The sequence below is a fragment of the Brachypodium distachyon genome, chromosome 2, assembly GCF_000005505.3.
Source record: "Brachypodium distachyon strain Bd21 chromosome 2, Brachypodium_distachyon_v3.0, whole genome shotgun sequence".
Taxonomy (NCBI): Eukaryota; Viridiplantae; Streptophyta; class Magnoliopsida; order Poales; family Poaceae; genus Brachypodium; species Brachypodium distachyon.
Window position 1 is genome coordinate 15,759,010 of NC_016132.3, and position 19,717 is coordinate 15,778,726.

Consider the following 19,717-nt stretch of genomic DNA (forward strand, 5'->3'; position numbering starts at 1 on the left):
CGCTAGTTTACTTGCAGCTCGTGATGGACACACTTGTTGCCTTCTTTGGCTCAACGTCGACGAGGATCACAAGAGATGGTAACTGGTAACCTCCCAAGGTACCTACCACCACCCTAGGTTGTCCATACAGCTTAAAATTATATACTCCGTAGTACATTTTATGCTACACTGTACACAAAATGCTAGGCATTGGAAATGTCATGTTCCATCTTTTAGCTGCAAGATATCACACCCATGGAACCTTTTTTATACATTCATTAAGGCGCCTGCAGTTTCATAGTAATATATCTAGATTGCCCAAGGCAACTGTAAACTATAGTATCTCAAATTGATGAGTCCAACTTGATTGCGTTGCCCAAATCTTTGTATTATGTTGCGCTGGGGCGAAGTTCTACAAGTGAAGCATAGGCTCCACCAGCGATGCCCATCAGTGTTTCATGCCTCCCTTTCTCCACAATTGTGCCGTCCTTCAGGACTGCAATTATATCAGCTCCTTGGATCGTCGAGAGGCGGTGTGCCACGATGACAGTTGTCCTGCCAACCATCATGCGATCCAATGCATCTTGAACAATGCACTCTGACTCGGCATCTAACGCACTAGTTGCCTCATCCAGAAGAAGTACCCTCGGGTCCTTGAGAATAGCTCTGGCGATAGCTATACGCTGTTTTTGCCCGCCTGATAGTTGGGTTCCTCTGTCTCCAACATTCGTGTTGTAACCCTGTGGCATGCTTGATATGAATTCATGGGCATTGGCCGCTTTAGCAGCCACGACAATCTCATCCTCAGTTATCTCTCCATGCTTTCCATATGCTATGTTGGCATGTATTGTGTCATTGAAAAGTAGTGGTTCTTGGCTTACCAATCCCATCTGGTCCCTCAACCAACTGAGCTTTAAGGTTTTGATGTCCACTCCATCGAATAAGATTACACCAGATTCAAGATCATAGAAACGCTCTAGTAAAGCAATTGCTGTAGATTTGCCGCTGCCACTTTCACCAACCAGTGCAACAGTCTGCAATAAACAGGTTGCTAAGTAAGTCCTTGGAAACAACTACGGAAGCACAGCAGATTGGACCCTCAGAATAACTGAGAGAAGATGAGAAAATTAGGGTTCTGGTTTAATTAAGACCTTTCCAGAAGGAATGCTCAAGGTAAAGTCACTGAATATTTGAACATCCGGACGGGATGGGTATTTGAAGCTGATATGCATAAAATCAATGTCACCCTTAACAAGATCCATAGTTGAACCTTCAATGCTGCTGGAGTCAATTTGTGATTTTCTATCTAAGATTGTGAATATGGAAGTTGCAGAATCATTTGCCTTGGTTGAACAGGAAGCCATAGTACTAGTTTGTGTTGCTCCAATCATGGCCACAGCTAAAGCAAAGAAAGCCTGCATTACAATATTTTGAAGCAGATATAAAGATAGAATGTTCATGAAGAATCTTTTGGTGTTGTTGAAATGATTCGTACTGATTACCTTGTAGACGTTGCCAAAATTGGAATTGCCCTGACTAACAAACTTGGCACCAACATAGTAACAAAGAGCACAGGTGGAATACAGCACCATATATGAGAAGCCAAAACCAAGGCCTCCAACTATTCCAGTTCGAATTCCCTGATTCTTAGAAGCTCGACACTTTTTAATGTATTTTGTCATCACTCTCTTCTCAGCACAAAAAGACGATACTGTTCTGATGTTACTAACTGCTTCAGTTGCAACCTGACTTGCTTCTTCATACATGGTCTATGATCACATATCAACCATAAAAAACATAAATTACAATTGGCACCCATGTGCATTAAAAGACAACACTGGTTACAGCATTGTAGCAGAGGCACTGTTAATGAAATGTGCTAACTTATCCACATTTTTTCAGCATGAGGTCCGTATTCAGTATACCTATCGAGCTTTTGCGCTTTAGGAAGGACAAAAGAAAGCAAAACTAATACTAAATAAAAAGTTCATAACATAAAGCTAGTTCATGGCTCACCTTAGTATCTTGACTAAACCCTTGTAAGAACTTTACTTGAGCATAACCCTCGAGACCTATTAGAGGAATCACAATTAAGATGACCAGTGAAAGCTTCCAGTCTGCGCTCATTGCTATTACTATTCCACAAAGAAGCGTTGAAGTACATTGGACCATCAAGGCCAAGTTACCCCCAACAAGACGCCTCACATTAAGGGCATCAACACATAGCCTTCCACCTAGTGCTCCACTGCAAGAGGTGAAAGAGACAGTTAGTATCTTGACTGTTCCATTTTCGTGAATAGATCAAGATAGCTCACCTATTATTTGCAGGATGATCAAACCAAGCAGCCTCTTGGTACACTATGTTTTGAAATGTCAAAACACGTATTCTTTCTATAAGTTTCCCACCAGCTATTGCAAATAGAAAGCTATTTGCTAGCTTTGATATCATACTCATCGCACCCAACCCAACACAGAGCAATCCCCAAAAGGTAGAATCTTTCTGTCGCTTGTCTGCTGGTAATTCATAAAATGTTTTAGCACTGGTAGCCATTACATAACCAATCATTGGGTAGACAGTTCCGTCAATTGCAGCCGCAAGAGAACCAAATATAAGAAATGCCATTTCTGGTTTGTTTAGGCTAATTAGGCGGCCCATCGGGCCCTTCTTGGAGACCTTGCCATTAGTGTTATCGCTATCAGCACCATCATAATCTTGTAATCCAGTAGGCCCATGCAAGCTGTCTGGAGGGCTTAAAGAATGATGACTGGTCCCAGCTGCACTTCTGCTAGTTGATCGTTTGAGTGATTGACTTCTTTTAGATAATGAACCTGGTAATCCAGCATCTAAGTGGTCGCCAGTGTCTTGGTGTGCCTCTTGTAGCCGAATAAGCTGAGAGTATGCCCCACTAGGATCCTTTACCAATTTATCATGATGTCCTAAATGAACCACTTCAGTTTTATTACTCTATTTTGGCACAAACACAACGGAAAGATCGAGCAGGGAGACACTAACCTTGTTCGATTAGTTTTCCTTCAGAAACAACTGAGATGCAGTGAGCATTCCTAACTGTGCTCAAACGGTGCGCCACGATAACCGTGGTCCTCCCAACCATGATCTTGTTTAGCGCTTCTTGGAGTACTCTCTCAGACTCTGAATCCAAAGCACTAGTTGCTTCATCGAGCAAAAGGATTTTCGGATCTTTTAGGATTGCTCTTGCGACTGCGATCCTTTGCTTCTGCCCCCCCGAAAGCTGAGCACCATGTTCTCCAACTGCTGTGTCATAACCCTGAAATCATATGAAGGAGTCATTAGGTTTATGTTTGTATATGCATGATGGGTTATTATTGAACAGATTGTGTTTAATTTAAGTACATTAGGCAAATTCTCAATGAATCTTGCCGCGTTGGCAAGCTCAGCTGCTCTCTTGATTTCTTCAAGTGTTGCATCCTCTTTTCCGTAGGTTATGTTCTCCTTGATAGATGTCATGAATAGCATTGGTTCCTGGTTAACAAGGCCAATCTTCCCTCTAATCCAGTCTAGTTTAAAACTCTTGATGTTCATTCCATCAATCAACACTTCGCCAGCCCGTGGATCATAAAATCTCTCAACCAGATTGATCACAGTTGATTTGCCACTCCCACTCTCACCAACTATGGCCATTGTTGTGCCAGTTGAAACATGCATTGAAAATCCAGCGAATATTAGTTGCTCTGGCCTGCTTGGATAGCTGAAAAACACATCCCTCAGCTCTATATCACCCTTGATGTCTTCTAACACAACACTGGTAGTATCATCATAGTCGATCTTTGGTTTCCTATTGATTGTTGTAAACAACCTGTACGCCGCAACTCTCCCTTCCTCAAAGGCAGCAATGCAGGGGGTTGCATCACCCAATGATCTACCCCCAGACAGTTGAAAAGTTGCATGTTAGAGCAGACATACTATCTTAATATTGTATTGGTGGAAGTATTATTACTTGTGTCAGAACTAGCTACTTGTATTTATTTATTTTTTAAAGGAGAGAGGCAGATATTGGTGGCAACTCAAGAATCTGTTACAAATCACAAGAGTCACAAGACATGACTACGTGGCTACACCTCTATGTCCTACTAAAACTAACAAGGATTAGCAAATGTTTTAAATTACTATACATGTCTATCTATTGGTTGAATTTAATTAGTAAGCTGTTTTTTTTTGCGTTAATACTAACCTTGCTGCTATCATGACGCAGAACAATATACTCATGATATCTGCTCCACTATATCCTCCGCTGAGGGTTAACTTACTTCCATACCATAGAATTAATCCAATGCCTGAGAAAGTGGCGAAGGTAAGGAAACCCATGCCAAAACCTTGGATAGTCCCTTCCTTGACCGTACCCTTGTATGCCTTCTTTATGTAATTGTTGTATAAGGTCATGGCTTTCTTTTCACCATTGAATGAAGCCACCTGTTATAATATGAATACATGTTAGTTGAGAATTTGTCATTCTTGATTGCAGCATCGACACCGGGCGTACCGTTTTTATGGATCCAATTGTCTGTTCAACAATATCCCCTGCATCGCTATATGATTCTAGGCCCTCGCTAGATACTTTGGACATCATCTTCGATACGATTCCAGCAGCAAAGATTATTGGTGGTATAGTAGAAAGCATTACAAGAGTTAGGAGCCACCCTTTAATGAACGCCACCACAAACCCACCAAGGAAAGTTGTAAAAAGATGTAGAAACTTCCCGACCTAGAGAAAAGGAATGGGAAATGTAAAAGAAGGAATAACAAACTGTTAATGGTGAACTTTACCAGTCTTACTACTAGTAAAATTATCGTCAAGTTCATTTTCTCTCAGAGATGGTTCACCAAACTCCAAAGCAGGAAAGGATAAAGATGAAGAGCTATACTCTAATGATAGAAGTTGAAAGTTGAGACACCACTGGAATAGTAGCTACGCAATATATTTATCTTTTCTGTCGCAGGTAAAGCAAAAGAAAGGCTCCAGGGTTTGTACCTTCTCTCCCATAGCCTCCTGAATAACTATTGTGTCAGCACATATCCCAGAGACTACTTGTCCACCTTTTGTTTCCGTGTCAAAGAATTCCATGTCTTGTGTCAGGACCGACTCGAGATACAATGATCGGATGCGATTTGCCTGCCTCTCCCCAGTCACCGTCCAACATGATATCTCTGGTAAGCATAGATATTATGGTTAAGAATGATTTTAGTGACATTCTAGATTTTGATCGATGCAGCAAAAGCATCAATGAGCGATTTGATATTGAGTACGAGCCTGTGCTATTCACGTGTATTATCATGCTCAAATAGATGCTGTTCCAAGGTACTGATATGATCAAAGACAATAGTGATCGAGTTCAACTATCGTCAAATATACTCATATACCCTCTTATATTTACATGGTCAAGTATGACATTAATTTACAACACAATACATAACTATTATACCATGGTACTATCTGGAACGTTTTTTGTTCTTGAGCATCATCCCCTGGGTAGCAGGTGGCCAGGAGAGGTGTTGCTTGACGAGGGCTAGTAGCATTTGATAGGATCTAGTTGTATCTTGCTTCTAGGAAGTATATAAATAATGCGAAAACTCATGCAAATTAAGGTACCATAATAGCATGTGTACTGGTCATGCTTCAATGAGAATAACCATGCAAAAGATACCATAAATGGCATCTCTTCCAATCATACTTACGGAGGAAACAAGCGGGCAATGTCCCAATCCCTAAGTAGACGAACTCTAGGACCACCTGAAAGAAATATGCCAGCTAGATATAAAATCTGTTATTGCTTTTGATATTTTCAAATAAAACAAAAACTTTCGATGCATATGCTTATTATGAATCAAGAATCTCTTAGCATTCCGTCAAAAGAAGAATCTCTTAGCAGCTTAATGCATGCTAATGCCAAACTTCATTGTGTCCTTGTAGTCTTGCAGAAGCAAAAGGGGTTACCCTGTTGACTCTGGGAAGGACAGTGCTGGGGGTGGCGCCCCCAAAGGCGTCGACCATCCGGCCAAAGACGATTGTCATGACCACCTGCGACATGCCGGCAGCGATCGCTCCGACGGTGCCGACAAGCATCAGCACCACGTCCATGGCGTCTGCGTTCTTGAACAGGTCATGTAACGGCACCTTGCCAACTTTGGCCAGCTTCTTCTCGGTGCCATTCTCCTTCTCTTGATATCCACCCTTCACAGCTGTTGCCGTGATTGTTTCTCCCATGCTATGGCCACCAGGTTGTACTAGACTAGCTGAGTAGCTGTACTATGGCTTTGGCTGCTACGTGTGTAAAGTAGCCGTAGCTTTTATAGTGCCGATGTCATACGTTTTTCTTTGAAGGAGCCGATGTCGTACGTTTCTATTTGAAGGAGCCGATGCCGTGCTTGTTAGTTAGCAGGTATCCGTCTTGGTAGTTAGCAGGCAATGTAGTCAATCTTGTTAATTAGTACTCCCTTCGTTGCTAAATACAAAATGATTTACTCGCCTTACTTCTGTTCTAAGTCAGAGTTAAAGTTTGTGCAAATTTATAGAAAAATCTACTAACATCTACTCCGTACAACTCTAAATTAGTTTTGTTAACTTCATCGTAATATATATCTTCATAGTATATCTATTTATTTGATGTTGTCGTGTCAGTATATTTTTCTATAAACTTAGTCAACCTTATATTTAGAAATAGACACAGTAGCTGGTAACAGCATTCGGAAGAGTAACCATAACTTTTCTCGAGTAACAAGAGTAGCCACTGATCATTGATGGAGTAACAAAAAGAAAATGACCCATATGGTGACAGCCTAGAGGATAGAACATGCATGTATCGCAGCCCCACGGTCGAATTATGCATGGCACTGACAGCAACTAGAAGCTGAAATACTGTTGACCGTGATTGAAAGGGCGCGATGATAAATACTTGCGTGGGCAGCCCAACAACCGAAATCCATGATGATGGGCAGCTTGAATATGTGATCTCTTCTTGCTCTTGCCATTGCTTGACAGTATACTGAAGTTGAATTCTGCTGCTGAATTTAATACGACCTGTGCTGTTTTTGGCTTTTGCAGGTGTCTCCGTCAGAAGACTTCTCTCCGATAAAGGAAGTATTTATCGACTCGCAATGATAGAACCAAATTGGGCACCCCAACAACCGAATTCATGACGAGGGCAATATTGAACCAGCACTTAACTGGCTATCATGGTCCATGTTCACATACTGTTCGACCTAAAATGCCGGATCCATCACGTTTTTGGTGCTTATCAATTCCACGTACTGTTCGACCTAAAATGCCGGATCCATCACACCAAATTGCAATCTGCATCGATCATCAGCACCCATCCGGCCGGCCGAATTAACGTTGTCTCCTTCCAAAATAAAATAAAAATTAACGCTGTCACCAGCGACCCGGCGCTAGCACATCCGCTAACAGACAAAGAATTTAGTTTAGCTTGGAGAAAGGCCGCAAGAGGTCGTGACTGGGTCTATACCGGGTTGAGTTGGGCGGTGTAGAATAAAGCCCACGTATGGCTGACTCGCGCGGGGCTGGCGTGCGCTGCGCTGGGCGGTCAAGGCGAGGAGCAAACAGATTAGTACCACATCGGCTAGCACGATGATTTCCGACCAGCATATAAACTCCCTCGCTACCTTCTATGCTGTCCCTAGGTTAGCATGGCCCCTGCGCAAGGATGACACGCATACATTGAGAAATGGTCCAATTTTTTGGGGATTTTACGCTGTGGTCCCTTTTTTTTTCTCGCAGATATACCCCTCGCCTCCTTTCGCGCTGCTGTGTTCTGTCTTCTCTTCTATTACAAACGGATCCTTGCTCTCTTCCGCACAGGCTCTTTGATTTTTTCTTTCCTCAGCCATGCCCCTGGAGCCCCTTCTGTCTTTTCTGCCTGTACAAAACGATCCTTACTCTCTTGCGTGGAGGTCCTTTTCCTTCCTCAGCCATGCATGCCCCTGGTGCCTTCTTTTTTTGCTCTTCCGTCTTTTCTGCTCGTACAAATTCCTAGTGAACGCAATTTTCAGCACTCAGTGTAGAACTTTTTAATCAACAATACATCATATTGGATTATTATTTTGGCAGCCATCATATCTGATACGGAGTATATTTTTACAGCCATCATATTGGATCTATTCATCTATTCCATATACATGGCTCATGTGTTTTCTAAGTAGATATTGTGTCCAAGATACTCCCACTGGGATTGGCCTTAGTATGCAATTTAAATCCTTAGTTCCTTTTTGTTTTTCAACTTGTAGATCCAACAAAGATTTGCAATTTTGTGATACAGTAGATTCAAGTTTCTTCAAAAAAATAAAAATTGTAAGCCTGTTGGGCTGCACACGGCTGCACCAGATCAGCCAGGGCGTCCGAAGCCAAAATTTCCCCATCCTTGGCCTGCCACCCCCTTGCCGGCGCAAGCTCGCCGATCCGGTGCGCCAGAGGCCAGCCTGGGGCATGCTCCCAGCAGAGAAGGCATCAGCCCTCCTCCGGGCCCCGTTCGCCGCGGAGGAGATCGCCGCACCCGCGAACCTGCACGTGATGGCGCAGTGCACGGGGGACCCCTGCCCGCGGAGGAGCCTTGCGTCCCACATGGTCTGGCTCGCCGGACGCTAGACGGTCCCAGCCCATACCTTCACGCCGCCGTCCATGGCGCCGCCGCAGTATGTGCCAGGTATTGTACTTGAACGATAGTATCGTCCCTTCACGGTATTTCCGTCATTTTAGGTCGGGAATTAAGATGAGCATCATGTTGTTCAATTTCTGCAGCCAATTTATTCAGTTACATTTTTTTCCCAGAGAAACAACACTCATTCAGTTACATTTTTTCCCCAGAGAAACAACACTCATTCAGTTACATTCATTTGGTGATCGATGCACTCTGGTAGTTGACAACACTCATTCAGTTACAAATGTACTTAACAGTTACCAACACCACGACCTGCTATGTATTGTCGCTTGATGCAAGGACAGATTTAGAGAATTATAATATATGCCAGCTCAACATTGGATACATTGTATGCTACACTTACAAAGAATGGTAGACCTTGGAAATGCATTGCTCCCTATTTTGGCTGCAAGCTATCATCGCCGAGGGAACCTTTCTTATACATTCGTTAAGGTGCCTGCATTTCCACTGCTAAAGTGGTAAACATGTGTCTTGATTGCCTAGGCTAAGCATAAATTGTAGTATCTTGAATTGATTCCAATGCCTGAAATCTTTGTATTATGTTGCATTGGGGCGAAGTTCTGCGAGAGAAGCATATGCTCCACCAGTGATTCCCATCAGTGTCTCATGCCTTCCTTTCTCCACTATCGTGCCGTCCTTCAGAACTGCGATTACATCAGCTCCTTGGATCGTCGAGAGGCGGTGTGCCACAATGACAGTTGTCCTGCCAACCATAATGCGATCCAATGCATCTTGAACGATGCGCTCTGAGTCGGCGTCTAGTGCACTCGTTGCCTCATCTAGAAGCAGTACCCTTGGTTCTTTGAGAATAGCCCTTGCAATAGCTATGCGCTGTTTTTGCCCACCTGACAGTTGGGTTCCTCTCCCTCCAACTGTCGTGTTGTAACCCTGTGGCATGCTTGATATGAATTCATGGGCATTGGCTGCTTTAGCAGCTTGGACAACTTCTTCCTCAGTTACCTCTTCATGCTTTCCGTATGCTATGTTGGCTCGTATGGTGTCATTGAAAAGTACCGGTTCTTGGCTTACCAATCCCATCTGGTCCCTCAACCAACTGAGTTTTAGGTTCCTTATTTCCGCTCCATCCAATAAGATTACACCAGAATCAGGATCATAGAAACGCTCTAGTAAAGCAATTACTGTAGATTTGCCGCTGCCACTTTGACCAACCAGTGCAACAGTCTGCAATAAATAGGATACTAAGTAAGTCTTTGAGAAAAGCTACCAAAGAATAGTAAATGTGGACCTCGTAATAACTGAGAGAAGATGATAAAATTAGACTTCTGGTTTAGTTAGGACCTGTCCAGAAGTTATGTTCAAGGTAAAGTCACTGAATATTTGAACATCTGGACGGGATGGGTATTTGAAGCTGATATGCATGAAATCAATGTCACCCCTGACAAGCTCCATGGTCGAACCTTCTACACTGCTGGAATCGATTTGAGACTTTCTATCTAAGATTGCGAATATTGAAGTTGCAGAATCATTTGCCTTCGTCGAATCAGAAGCCATAGCACTAGTTTGTGATGCTCCCATCATGGCCAATACTAAAGCAAAGTAAGCCTGCAGTATAATAATTTGAAGCAAATGTCAAGATAAGGTATCGATGGAGAACTTTTGTTGTTGTCGAAATGGTTCCTAGTGGTTACCTTGAAGACATTGCCAAAATTGGAATTGCCTTGACTAATAAACTTAGCACCAACATAGTAGCAAAGAGCAGAGGTGACATATAACATCATATATGAGAAACCAAAACCAAGGCCACCAACTATTCCCGTTCGAATTCCCTGATTCTTAGAAGCTTCACATTTCTTAATGTATTTTGTCATCACTCTCTTCTCAGCGCAAAAAGACGACACTGTTCTGATGTTACCAACTGCGTCAATTGCAACTTGACTTGCTTCTTCATACATGATCTATGATCACATATCAATCAGAAACGAAATGAAGGAGAACCATAGATTACAGTGGCACACATATTCATTTTCTAAAAGCACTGTTCACAACATTGTAGTAGAGGCTACTGCTAATGAAATCTGTTAACTTATCTACATTTGTAAGCATGAGGTATGTATCGAGAGGGGGAAAAAATAGGGACATGGGGCTAAATAAACATCCATAGAATAAAGGTAATTCATGGCTCACCTTAGCATCTTGACTAAATCCCTGTAAGAACTTCACTTGAGCATAACCCTGGAGACCCATTAAAGGAATCACAATTAAGATGACCAGTGTAAGCTTCCAGTCTGCACTCATCGCTATTGTTATTCCACAAAGAAGGGTTGCAGTACATTGGACCATTACGGACAAGTTACCGCCTACAAGACGTCTCACATTAAAGGCGTCAATGCAAAGCCTTCCACCTAGTGCTCCACTACAAGAGGTGAAAAAGGAAGTTAGTATCTGATTGTTCCATTCTACGAATAGATCAAGATACTCACCTAGAATTTGCAGGATGATCAAACCAAGCAGCCTCTTGATACACTATACTTTGAAATGTCAAAGCACGAATGCGTTCTATAAGTTTCCCACCAGCTATCGCAAATAGAAGGCTATTTGCTAGCTTTGATATCAAACCGATTGCACCCACCCCAACACACAGCAATCCCCAGTAAGTAGAATCTTTCTGTCGTTTGTCTGCTGGTACTTCATAAAATGTATTTGCAGCACTAGCCATGACCACACCAATCATTGGGTAGACAGCTCCATCAATTGCTGCCGCAAGAGAACCAAATAGTAGAACTGCCATTTCTGGTTTGTTTAGGCTAATTAGGCGGACCATTGGGGCCTTCTTGGATACATTGCCATCAGTGGTCTTGCTATGTTTCTCATCATCTGCACCATCATGTTCAAGTAATCCAATGGGCCCAGGCAAGGTGACAGGGAGGTTTGAAGCATGAAGTGCACTATCAGCTGAACTTCTACTAATTGATTGTTTGAGTGATTGACTTCTTTTAGTCAATGGACCTGATAATCCAGCATCTAACTGGTACACAGTTTCTTGGTGTGCCTCTTGTAGCCGAATAAGCTGAGTGTATACCCCACTAGGATCCTTTACCAATTTGTCATGATGCCCTATGTGAATCATTCAATTTTATTGATCTGGTTTGGCAAAAGGCTAATTAAAGATGAGCAGTGGAGATACTAACCTTGTTCGACTATCTTCCCTGCAGAAACAACTGAGATGCAGTGAGCATTCCTAACAGTGCTCAAACGGTGCGCCACGATAACCGTGGTCCTCCCAACCATGATCTTGTTTAGCGTTTCTTGGAGTACTCTCTCGGACTCTGAATCCAAAGCACTAGTAGCTTCATCGAGCAAAAGGATTTTCGGATTTTTTAGGATGGCTCTTGCGACTGCAATCCTTTGCTTCTGCCCCCCTGAGAGCTGAGCACCGTGTTGTCCAACTGCTGTCTCATAACCCTGAAATCATATGAAGACGTCATTAGGTTTATGTTTGTATATGCGGGATTGGGTTATTATTAAACAGATTGTGTTTAATTTATGTACATTAGGCAAATTCTCAATGAATCTTGCCGCGTTGGCAAGCTCAGCTGCTCTCTTGATTTCTTCAAGTGTTGCATCCTCTTTTCCGTAGGTTATGTTCTCCTTGATAGATGTCATGAATAGCATTGGTTCCTGGTTAACAAGGCCAATCTTCTCTCTCATCCAGTCTAGTTTAAAATTCTTGATGTTCATTCCATCAATCAACACTTCGCCAGCCCGTGGATCATAAAATCTCTCAACCAGATTGATCACAGTTGATTTGCCACTCCCACTCTCACCAACTATGGCCATGGTTGTGCCACTGGATACATGCATTGAAAATCCAGCAAATATTAGTTGCTCTGGCCTGCTTGGGTAACTGAAAAACACATCCCTGAGCTCTACATCACCCTTGATGTCTTCTAACACAACACCAGTAGTGTCATCATAATCAATCTCTGGTTTCCTGCTGATTGTTCTAAACAATCTGTAAGCTGCAACTCGTCCTTCCTCAAAGGCAGCAATGCAGGGGGTTGCATCACCCAATGATCTACCCCCAAAGAATTGGAAATTCACATGTTAGAATACAGATAGCATGTTAAGATTAGATTTGCGGTAGTGTTTTTTTAAGGATAGAGCCATATCTATTAGAATTTACTGCAAGACATCACTGCACCTCTCTCTCCTACTAAAACTAGCTATTATTAGCAACTTGTTGTAACTATAACATATGTCAATCTATTGGTTGAATGTAGTTAGTAAGTTGGGGAAGAATATTTAAGGTCAATACTAACCTTGCTCCTAACATGATGCAGAATAATATATTCATGATATCTGCTCCACTGTATCCTTTGCTGAGGGTTAACTTAGTGCCATACCATACAATTAATCCAAAACTGGAGAAATTCATGAAGGAAAGGAAACCCATGCCAAAGCCTTGGATAGTCCCTTCCTTGACAGTACCCTTGTATGCCTTCTTTATGAGATTTTTGTATAGGGCCATGGCTTTCTTTTCGCCATTGAATGAAACCACCTATTACAGTTTGAAAACTGGTTAATTGAGGATTTATCATTCATGATTGCAGCATCAATAAATGGCCTACCGTTCTGATGGATCCAATTGTCTCTTCTACAATATCCCCTGCATCGCTGTATGATGCTAGGCCTTCGCTAGATAGTTTGGACAGCATCTTCGAGACGATTCCAGCAGCAACGATTAACGGTGGTATAGTAGAAAGCATTACAAGGGTTAGGAGCCAGCCTTTGATGAACGCCACCACAAGCCCACCAAGGAAAGTGGCAAGAAGCTGTAAAAACTTCCCAGCCTAGAGAAAAGGAATGGGGAAATATAAAACGAAAACTAAAGAAGATTATGACTTATTGTATACCGTTAATGTGGAAAATATCAGCCTTTTACTACTCATCATATTGTCGTCAAATTTATTGACTCTAGGAGATGGTCCTACAAACCCCCAAAACAGGAAAGGAAAACAAGAGGAAGAACTATACTGCAATAGAAATTGAAGCATCACTGGAACAGTAGTAGCTAAGCAACATATTTATCTTTTCTGGCAGGTGAAGCAAAATAAGAAGCTGTCTGGGTTTGTACCTTCTCACCAATAGCATCCTGAATTAGAGTTGTGTCAGCAGATATACCAGAGATTACATGTCCACCTTTTAATTCCGTGTCAAAGAATGCCATGTCTTGTCTCAGAACCGACTTGAGATACAAAGATCGAGTGCGAGCTGCCTGCCTTTCCCCGGTCACCGCCCAACATGATATCTCTGGTAATTAAGCATATGTATTATGGTTTAGAATGATTTCAGTGATCGTGCAAATATATCATGCATAAAGATCATTTCTGCAGATCATACTTACGGAGAAAACAAGCAGGCCATGTTCCAACACCTAAGTAGACAAACTCTAGAACCACCTGAAAGAAATATGCCATCCAGATTACAAAATCACTATTCCTCTGATACCATGAAATAAAAAAACTATTATAAATGAAGGGCATGGCAAATTAAGAACCTCTTACAAGTGTAATGCCTATGTGAAATTCCGCATCAGTATTCTGTAACCTATCAGACGAGATGATACATGACAAGTTTTGATGGCGTTGCAGGCTTGCATATGCATGCAGAAGCAAAATGGTACCTTGTTGACTCGGGGAAGGATGGTGCTGGGGGTGGCGCCCCCAAAGGCGTCGACCATCCGCCCAAAGATGATCGCCATGACCACCTGCGACATGCCGCTTGCGACCGCCGCAACTGTGCCGACCAGCATCAGCACCACATCTGTGACGTCTGCGTTTTTGAACAGTTCATGCAACGGCGCCTTACCACCCTTGTCCAACTTCTTCGTGCCATTCTCCTCTCCTCCATCAGCAGCTCCAGCAGTGGTTGTTTCCTTCATGCTATGCATACCAGGTACTCAACTAGCTGTCTGTCTATGCCTCTCTGCCTGTTATGTGGAGATTTGGAGGGTATAGTTCCTGCCTTTGCAGTGTCGATGTCTTGTTAGTTAGCACTTAGCAGGTAACTGCGTTTTCACAAGAGTAACCATGAAGTGATATGCAGTTAACAGTTGAGTAACAAAAGGAAAATGACACATACATTGGTCCACAAGCTGTGAGGACTGCCTGACAGCCTATAGGCGAGCAGGATGATAAAACCTGATTGGGCAGCCCCATGACCTAATTCATGATGAAAGCAAGCAACTAAAATCTGAGATCTTGGCAGGGATTGGAAGTGCCGTCCGTTGGGAGTTCTTGTTTGCCAGACAGCTAGTTTTAATGTATACAGCCAGCTGTTTTAGCAAGTGTCTACATCACAAGATGACTAGGACACTTGATTGAATGTTTACATCACAACAACTTTGGTAGTTTTCCTGCTAGTATAGTAAATAACACTGACTTGGTCGTTAACTTTGCAAATCTGGTGATTAGTATGTCTCGTCTTTACCTGGTAGGGGCTATCGCAGAAAGTTGGGCGTCCAGATCTACAACTAGCCATCACATGATCACGACTCGCAGCTGCAGGAGCCATCCAAAGATAAGATCACAGGGATCTGTGCTTGGGTCCTTAGTATCAACTCATGTTTCGTATGTTTGATTGGATGTTCCTGGACGAAGTGAAGTGATTGTTTTTAATAAAGAGGGTTTCCCCTCCGATTTCTGTTAATAGAAACCAGGAACTACAAGGTTCAGTGTTGTCCTGTTTGACGTCTACTACGAGAATGGTTCAATGCTGTCCTGTTTGACGTCGATGAGGATGTAAGCTTCAGTGGATGCCATGGCTTGGTTCTGTCTTCCCAATTTTTTATGTCAAGTTTCCATTTGGCCCCTGGTTTATGTGGAAGTCACCATCACTAGGGCGAGCCACTAAAAGCGCTGGAAAATGCCACAGGGACATTAATTACTGAACCTTTTGGCTCAGTAATGTATAGTTGCACAAAGGCTTTTTTCTTTCTTTTCGGTTTTTTTCTTTTCGTTTCTTTGAGCCTTTTGGCTCTTTCGTGTTGCCGGATTGTACTTGCGTTTCTTGCGCTTTTTTCTCAATGAAAATGACACGTCCGAGAAGAAAAATAAACATTACTGAACCTTGTAGTTCATGTTGATCTGCGTAACTGCACGATCGAAACCAAAGTAAATTTAATCTTCCTAATTTTCATGAAGGAAAGGGGAGAATCTTACTTACTTTTCTGATGAATTCATAAGTGCCAAAAAATTCACGTCGGGTGTCTGAAATCTGAACGTGAGCTTGTCAAAGTTGTCTTGTATTTTTGACCCCAGAAACTTCAGCTGTTAATTTACAGTCGAGCCTGGCACGGGCCGGTGTAAGTTTTGTAAGTCGGCCCACGATCACGACCTGCACTGACAGTAAATTAGGGATTAGGGAAAGGCGTTTTGGTAGCTAGGCCCGTGGTGACCCGTAACAATGCTGCGGCCTTCTTTAGCACACCTTTCCCAGTGAGCCCGTCGTCAGCAGGCCGTAGGCGGATTTCGACCCAATTGATTTCGACAGGATTGTGCATTTTCCTTTTAAAAATACTCCGTACAAGACCCCCTCCTTTTCATATTAATTATCAAAATATTACATGTATCTATACGCGTTTTAGTGTACATAAATTCATATTTAGATAAATTTGAGACAATTAATATGAGACGAATGGAGTATTTAATTTAATGTGTAAGATAGATCAACACAGTACAATGCACTGAGAATGGTCTTGCTTGCTTCTGGGCTCCTTTCTTTTCCTTTGCCGACGTGAAAATATTTGTTTTATGACTTCATGTCCGTGCTTTGCAATGTCACTCCTGGATTCATCATGCACTCGTAGCTGAAGCACTGTACTAAAACATAAGCTGCGTATACGGCGGGGCGAGTCAGCTTTTTCTTAGCGATGGCACGTAGGATAATTTGCTGATGTGGAGGAGAGAGAAATAAAAAAAGGCATTAGCTTTCTTCTATCTAAGAGATGATCTCTTCACAAGAAGGATAAGACAAAGAAAATGCAAATTTCTCATTGTACTAGATTTCACCTTTCTTAACATTTATTTATTTAATTTTATTCATTTTACCATTAATTGTAAGATAATGCAATAAGAGATGACTTATTATACAATATGTTTTCTTATCTTTTCTAAATGACATGAAACACATAAGAAAATACTGCCTTGTCAATCATTATACATGTTCTAAATACTTTGTATTATATTAGTACTTCCTTCGTTACTTAGAGTAGAGCTTGGTCTCGTCTTTTTCTTTTTCTCTTTTTCCCGGGAAACTTAGTTGTTCCTCTTTGTACGGTGCTTTTCTTCTAACCGAATGACGGAATCGACCGTCTTTTTCTCAAAAAACTATAACAATTTGTCCTCTTTAGAGAATTGAGTGTTCACTATTACCAACCAGATATTCACAAGCAATTGAAAACAAAGACAAAATGAAAGTAGTACAATGTACTACGCCTTTCGTTTACATCCACCTTTGAACCTAGTGATGGCCTAGGTTACTGGCAAGACATTTTGTTTTATCGCTTCGTCTTTTTTGAACGTCCGTTTTTAACATACAGTACGTTCAGTGTTTTCCCAACCTTGTTCGAAAAAGAAAAAAAGAAAATCCCAACGTGCTCAACGCGCAATTCTACTGCTAAACGGAAACAGCAAGGAAAGAGAGTGGCACGGACGTACGGCCCGGATGGAGTCCGTACACGATTCGAACCCCAAGGACGAACCCGAAGCCGACACGCGTCCCTGTCCGCTCCCCCGAACCGACCTAAATCGTCAATAAATAGCCGCCCACCCCCTCCTCCCCTCCTCGTTTTCCCCACAACCCCTGCCGCCGCCGCAAACCGCAATCGCAAATTCGCAATCTCGCAATCCCAAACCTAGACGAGAGCTTGAACAGCAGAGCACGCGCAGCAGCAGCGATGTACTGCTCGGCGGCGGACGAGCGGGTGTACTGCACGGACTGCCACCGCGCGACGGAGGTGGTGCTCGACCACGGCACCGGCGACACCATCTGCACCGACTGCGGCATGGTCCTGGACGAGCACTACATCGACGAGGGACAGGAGTGGCGCGTCTTCGGCGACGACAGCGCTGGCGGCGAGGACCGCGACCCCTGCCGCGTCGGCTCGGCCGGCGACCCCTTCCTCCGCGGCGACGGCCTGCTCTCCACTTGCATCGTCCACTCGGCCAAGTCCAAGTCAAGGTCCAGGTCCGGGTCCGACCCAGCCGCCGCCCTGCACCTGCCCAGGATGATGCTCGACGTCGGCGGCCCGGCCCCCGACACGGCGCTCGTCGACGCGTTCCGCGGCATCGCCGACATGGCGGACCGGCTGGGGCTCGTGGCCACCATCCGGGACTCGGCCAAGCAGACGTTCAAGCGGCTCGAAGAGGCCAAGGGGTGCCCGCGCGGCGCCCGGAGCCGCGACGCCGTCTACGCCGCCTGCCTCTACGTCGCCTGCCGCAAGGAAGGCATGCCTCGGACGTACAAGGAGCTGGCCTCCGTCACGGCGCAGGGGGCGGCGGCGCGCAAGGACATTGGCAAGATGACGACACACATCAAGAAGCTGCTCGGGGAGGAGGACGGCCAGGTGCTCGACATCGGCGTCGTGCGCGCCACCAGCTACCTGCGCCGCTTCTGCTCCATCCTCGGCCTCGGCAACCAGCAGATGCTCGCCGCCCAGGAGGCCGTGAGCAGGCTCGAGATGGAGCTCGACGTGCGCCGCAACCCCGAGTCCATCGCCGCCGCCATCATCTACATGGTCGTGCAGCGCGCCGGCGCCCGCAGGTCCGTCAAGGACGTGTCCGCCGCCACCGGCGTCGCCGAGGGCACCATCAAGGAGGCGCACAAGGACCTCGTCCCGCACACGGAGTTGCTTTTCGCTGAGCGCCCGCCGCGCGGTTCTTCCGCGCGCCCTGCTCCTGCTGCAGGCCATTAACGCTTTCATTGATGCTTGGCCTTGGCACACGCAGGACCCGTTCTTGATCCTTGGCACATGCGTGTTTGCCATGTCCCGTACGTGTGTGCTTGGCAACTATATGTCTTAGACATGCTAAGTTTATGTTGGACTCATCCGTTTCTAAGTGCCGATCATTCGTGAATCCGTGCTTCATTCGTTGGTCCCAAACTCATGAACTGAGGTCTGAGAGGTGGTTTGCTAAGTACGACTCGTATGATTGATCACGGGAACGTGAGAGAAAGGTTCGACCTTTTTGGACGAAAATTCGGTGGTTTGTGTTAACCCCGAATAACCTTGACTCTTTGGTGTCACGTTAGAATCGAACCAAATTCAGATTTTAGTTGGGTTTCATTGAAATTCAACCTAGAATCTGAGTGGTTTGGCCTGAATTGAAAACTGAAATCGCCGATGATCTCAGTGTAATTCGGCTGAAAGGGATTTTCCTGGACTCCACAATTTTGAATACTTTGAATTGGTAAACTTAGCATGTTGGTAGAGTGAACTCCCCTTCTAAGGTTTCTATTTAATAGAAATCAGGGGTTCCTCCTTTTCGAAAATAAAACGAAGAGAATCAATAGGAGCTAAGATAGGCGCTTTGGTTGAGTTTCAGCGAAATACAACCAAGAATCTGACTGCTTTGGCCAGAATTGAAAACTGAAACCGCTGATTTCAGTGTAATTCGGCAGAACGGAAAATCCCTGTACCCCACATATTTTAATGGCCTCGAAACAGAAACTCACATGGAAATGTGAAACCATCATCTGGCAGATAATCAGATACGTAGCAATTGACACTTAGGCAGAGTGAACTCCCCTTCATGGTTTCTATTCATAGAAATCGAGGGTTCCCCTTTTCAAAACTAAAACGAAGAAGAATTGCAGCGCACAATCATTTTGGATATACACACTAATTTAGAGAATCTGACATGGGTTGCTGAGCTGATGTTACTCTGTTTTTAGATGAGAAGACAGCTAGTGATGTTACTCAGCCATGTTATTTTCTCCAGCATATATATAATCAAGTAAGGGAATCGCATCTTGTTCATAATTGAAAAACTGTTTTCCTAGTTTTTTC

The 19,717-nt window shown here is 43.8% G+C and overlaps 3 protein-coding genes, 1 long non-coding RNA gene and 1 pseudogene across 4 annotated transcripts; 3 read left to right on the forward strand and 2 right to left on the reverse strand.

Moving 5' to 3' along the window:
* Nucleotides 1–6: 6 nt before the first annotated feature.
* LOC100825283 (ABC transporter B family member 5) lies at nt 7–6,317 on the reverse strand. Its single transcript, XM_010232767.3, has 12 exons — nt 5,952–6,317; nt 5,693–5,747; nt 4,989–5,164; nt 4,500–4,721; nt 4,191–4,429; nt 3,353–3,878; nt 2,993–3,266; nt 2,295–2,916; nt 1,996–2,224; nt 1,482–1,748; nt 1,131–1,394; nt 7–1,013 (listed from the first exon to the last, which is right to left on the reverse strand). Exons 1-12 carry the CDS (start codon nt 6,219–6,221, stop codon nt 369–371), a joined length of 3,789 nt encoding a protein of 1,262 aa, XP_010231069.1. The 5' UTR covers nt 6,222–6,317; the 3' UTR covers nt 7–368.
* A 1,159-nt stretch (nt 6,318–7,476) lies between these two features.
* On the forward strand, nt 7,477–9,079 carry LOC112270675. The gene is made up of 2 exons (XR_002963073.1): nt 7,477–8,673; nt 8,835–9,079. It is a non-coding gene; the product is annotated as an uncharacterized LOC112270675 (long non-coding RNA).
* On the forward strand, nt 7,653–7,713 carry LOC112271232 (annotated as a pseudogene).
* On the reverse strand, nt 8,972–15,070 carry LOC104583106 (ABC transporter B family member 5). Its single transcript, XM_010234836.3, has 13 exons — nt 14,791–15,070; nt 14,333–14,716; nt 14,054–14,108; nt 13,784–13,959; nt 13,278–13,499; nt 12,969–13,207; nt 12,199–12,724; nt 11,838–12,111; nt 11,130–11,763; nt 10,834–11,062; nt 10,338–10,604; nt 9,988–10,251; nt 8,972–9,870 (listed from the first exon to the last, which is right to left on the reverse strand). Exons 2-13 carry the CDS (start codon nt 14,597–14,599, stop codon nt 9,226–9,228), a joined length of 3,798 nt encoding a protein of 1,265 aa, XP_010233138.2. The 5' UTR covers nt 14,600–14,716; nt 14,791–15,070; the 3' UTR covers nt 8,972–9,225.
* Nucleotides 15,071–17,525: 2,455 nt separating this feature from the next.
* On the forward strand, nt 17,526–18,873 carry LOC100825589 (transcription initiation factor IIB-2). The gene has a single exon (XM_003565916.2). It carries the CDS (start codon nt 17,606–17,608, stop codon nt 18,620–18,622), a length of 1,017 nt encoding a protein of 338 aa, XP_003565964.1. The 5' UTR covers nt 17,526–17,605; the 3' UTR covers nt 18,623–18,873.
* Nucleotides 18,874–19,717: the final 844 nt, after the last annotated feature.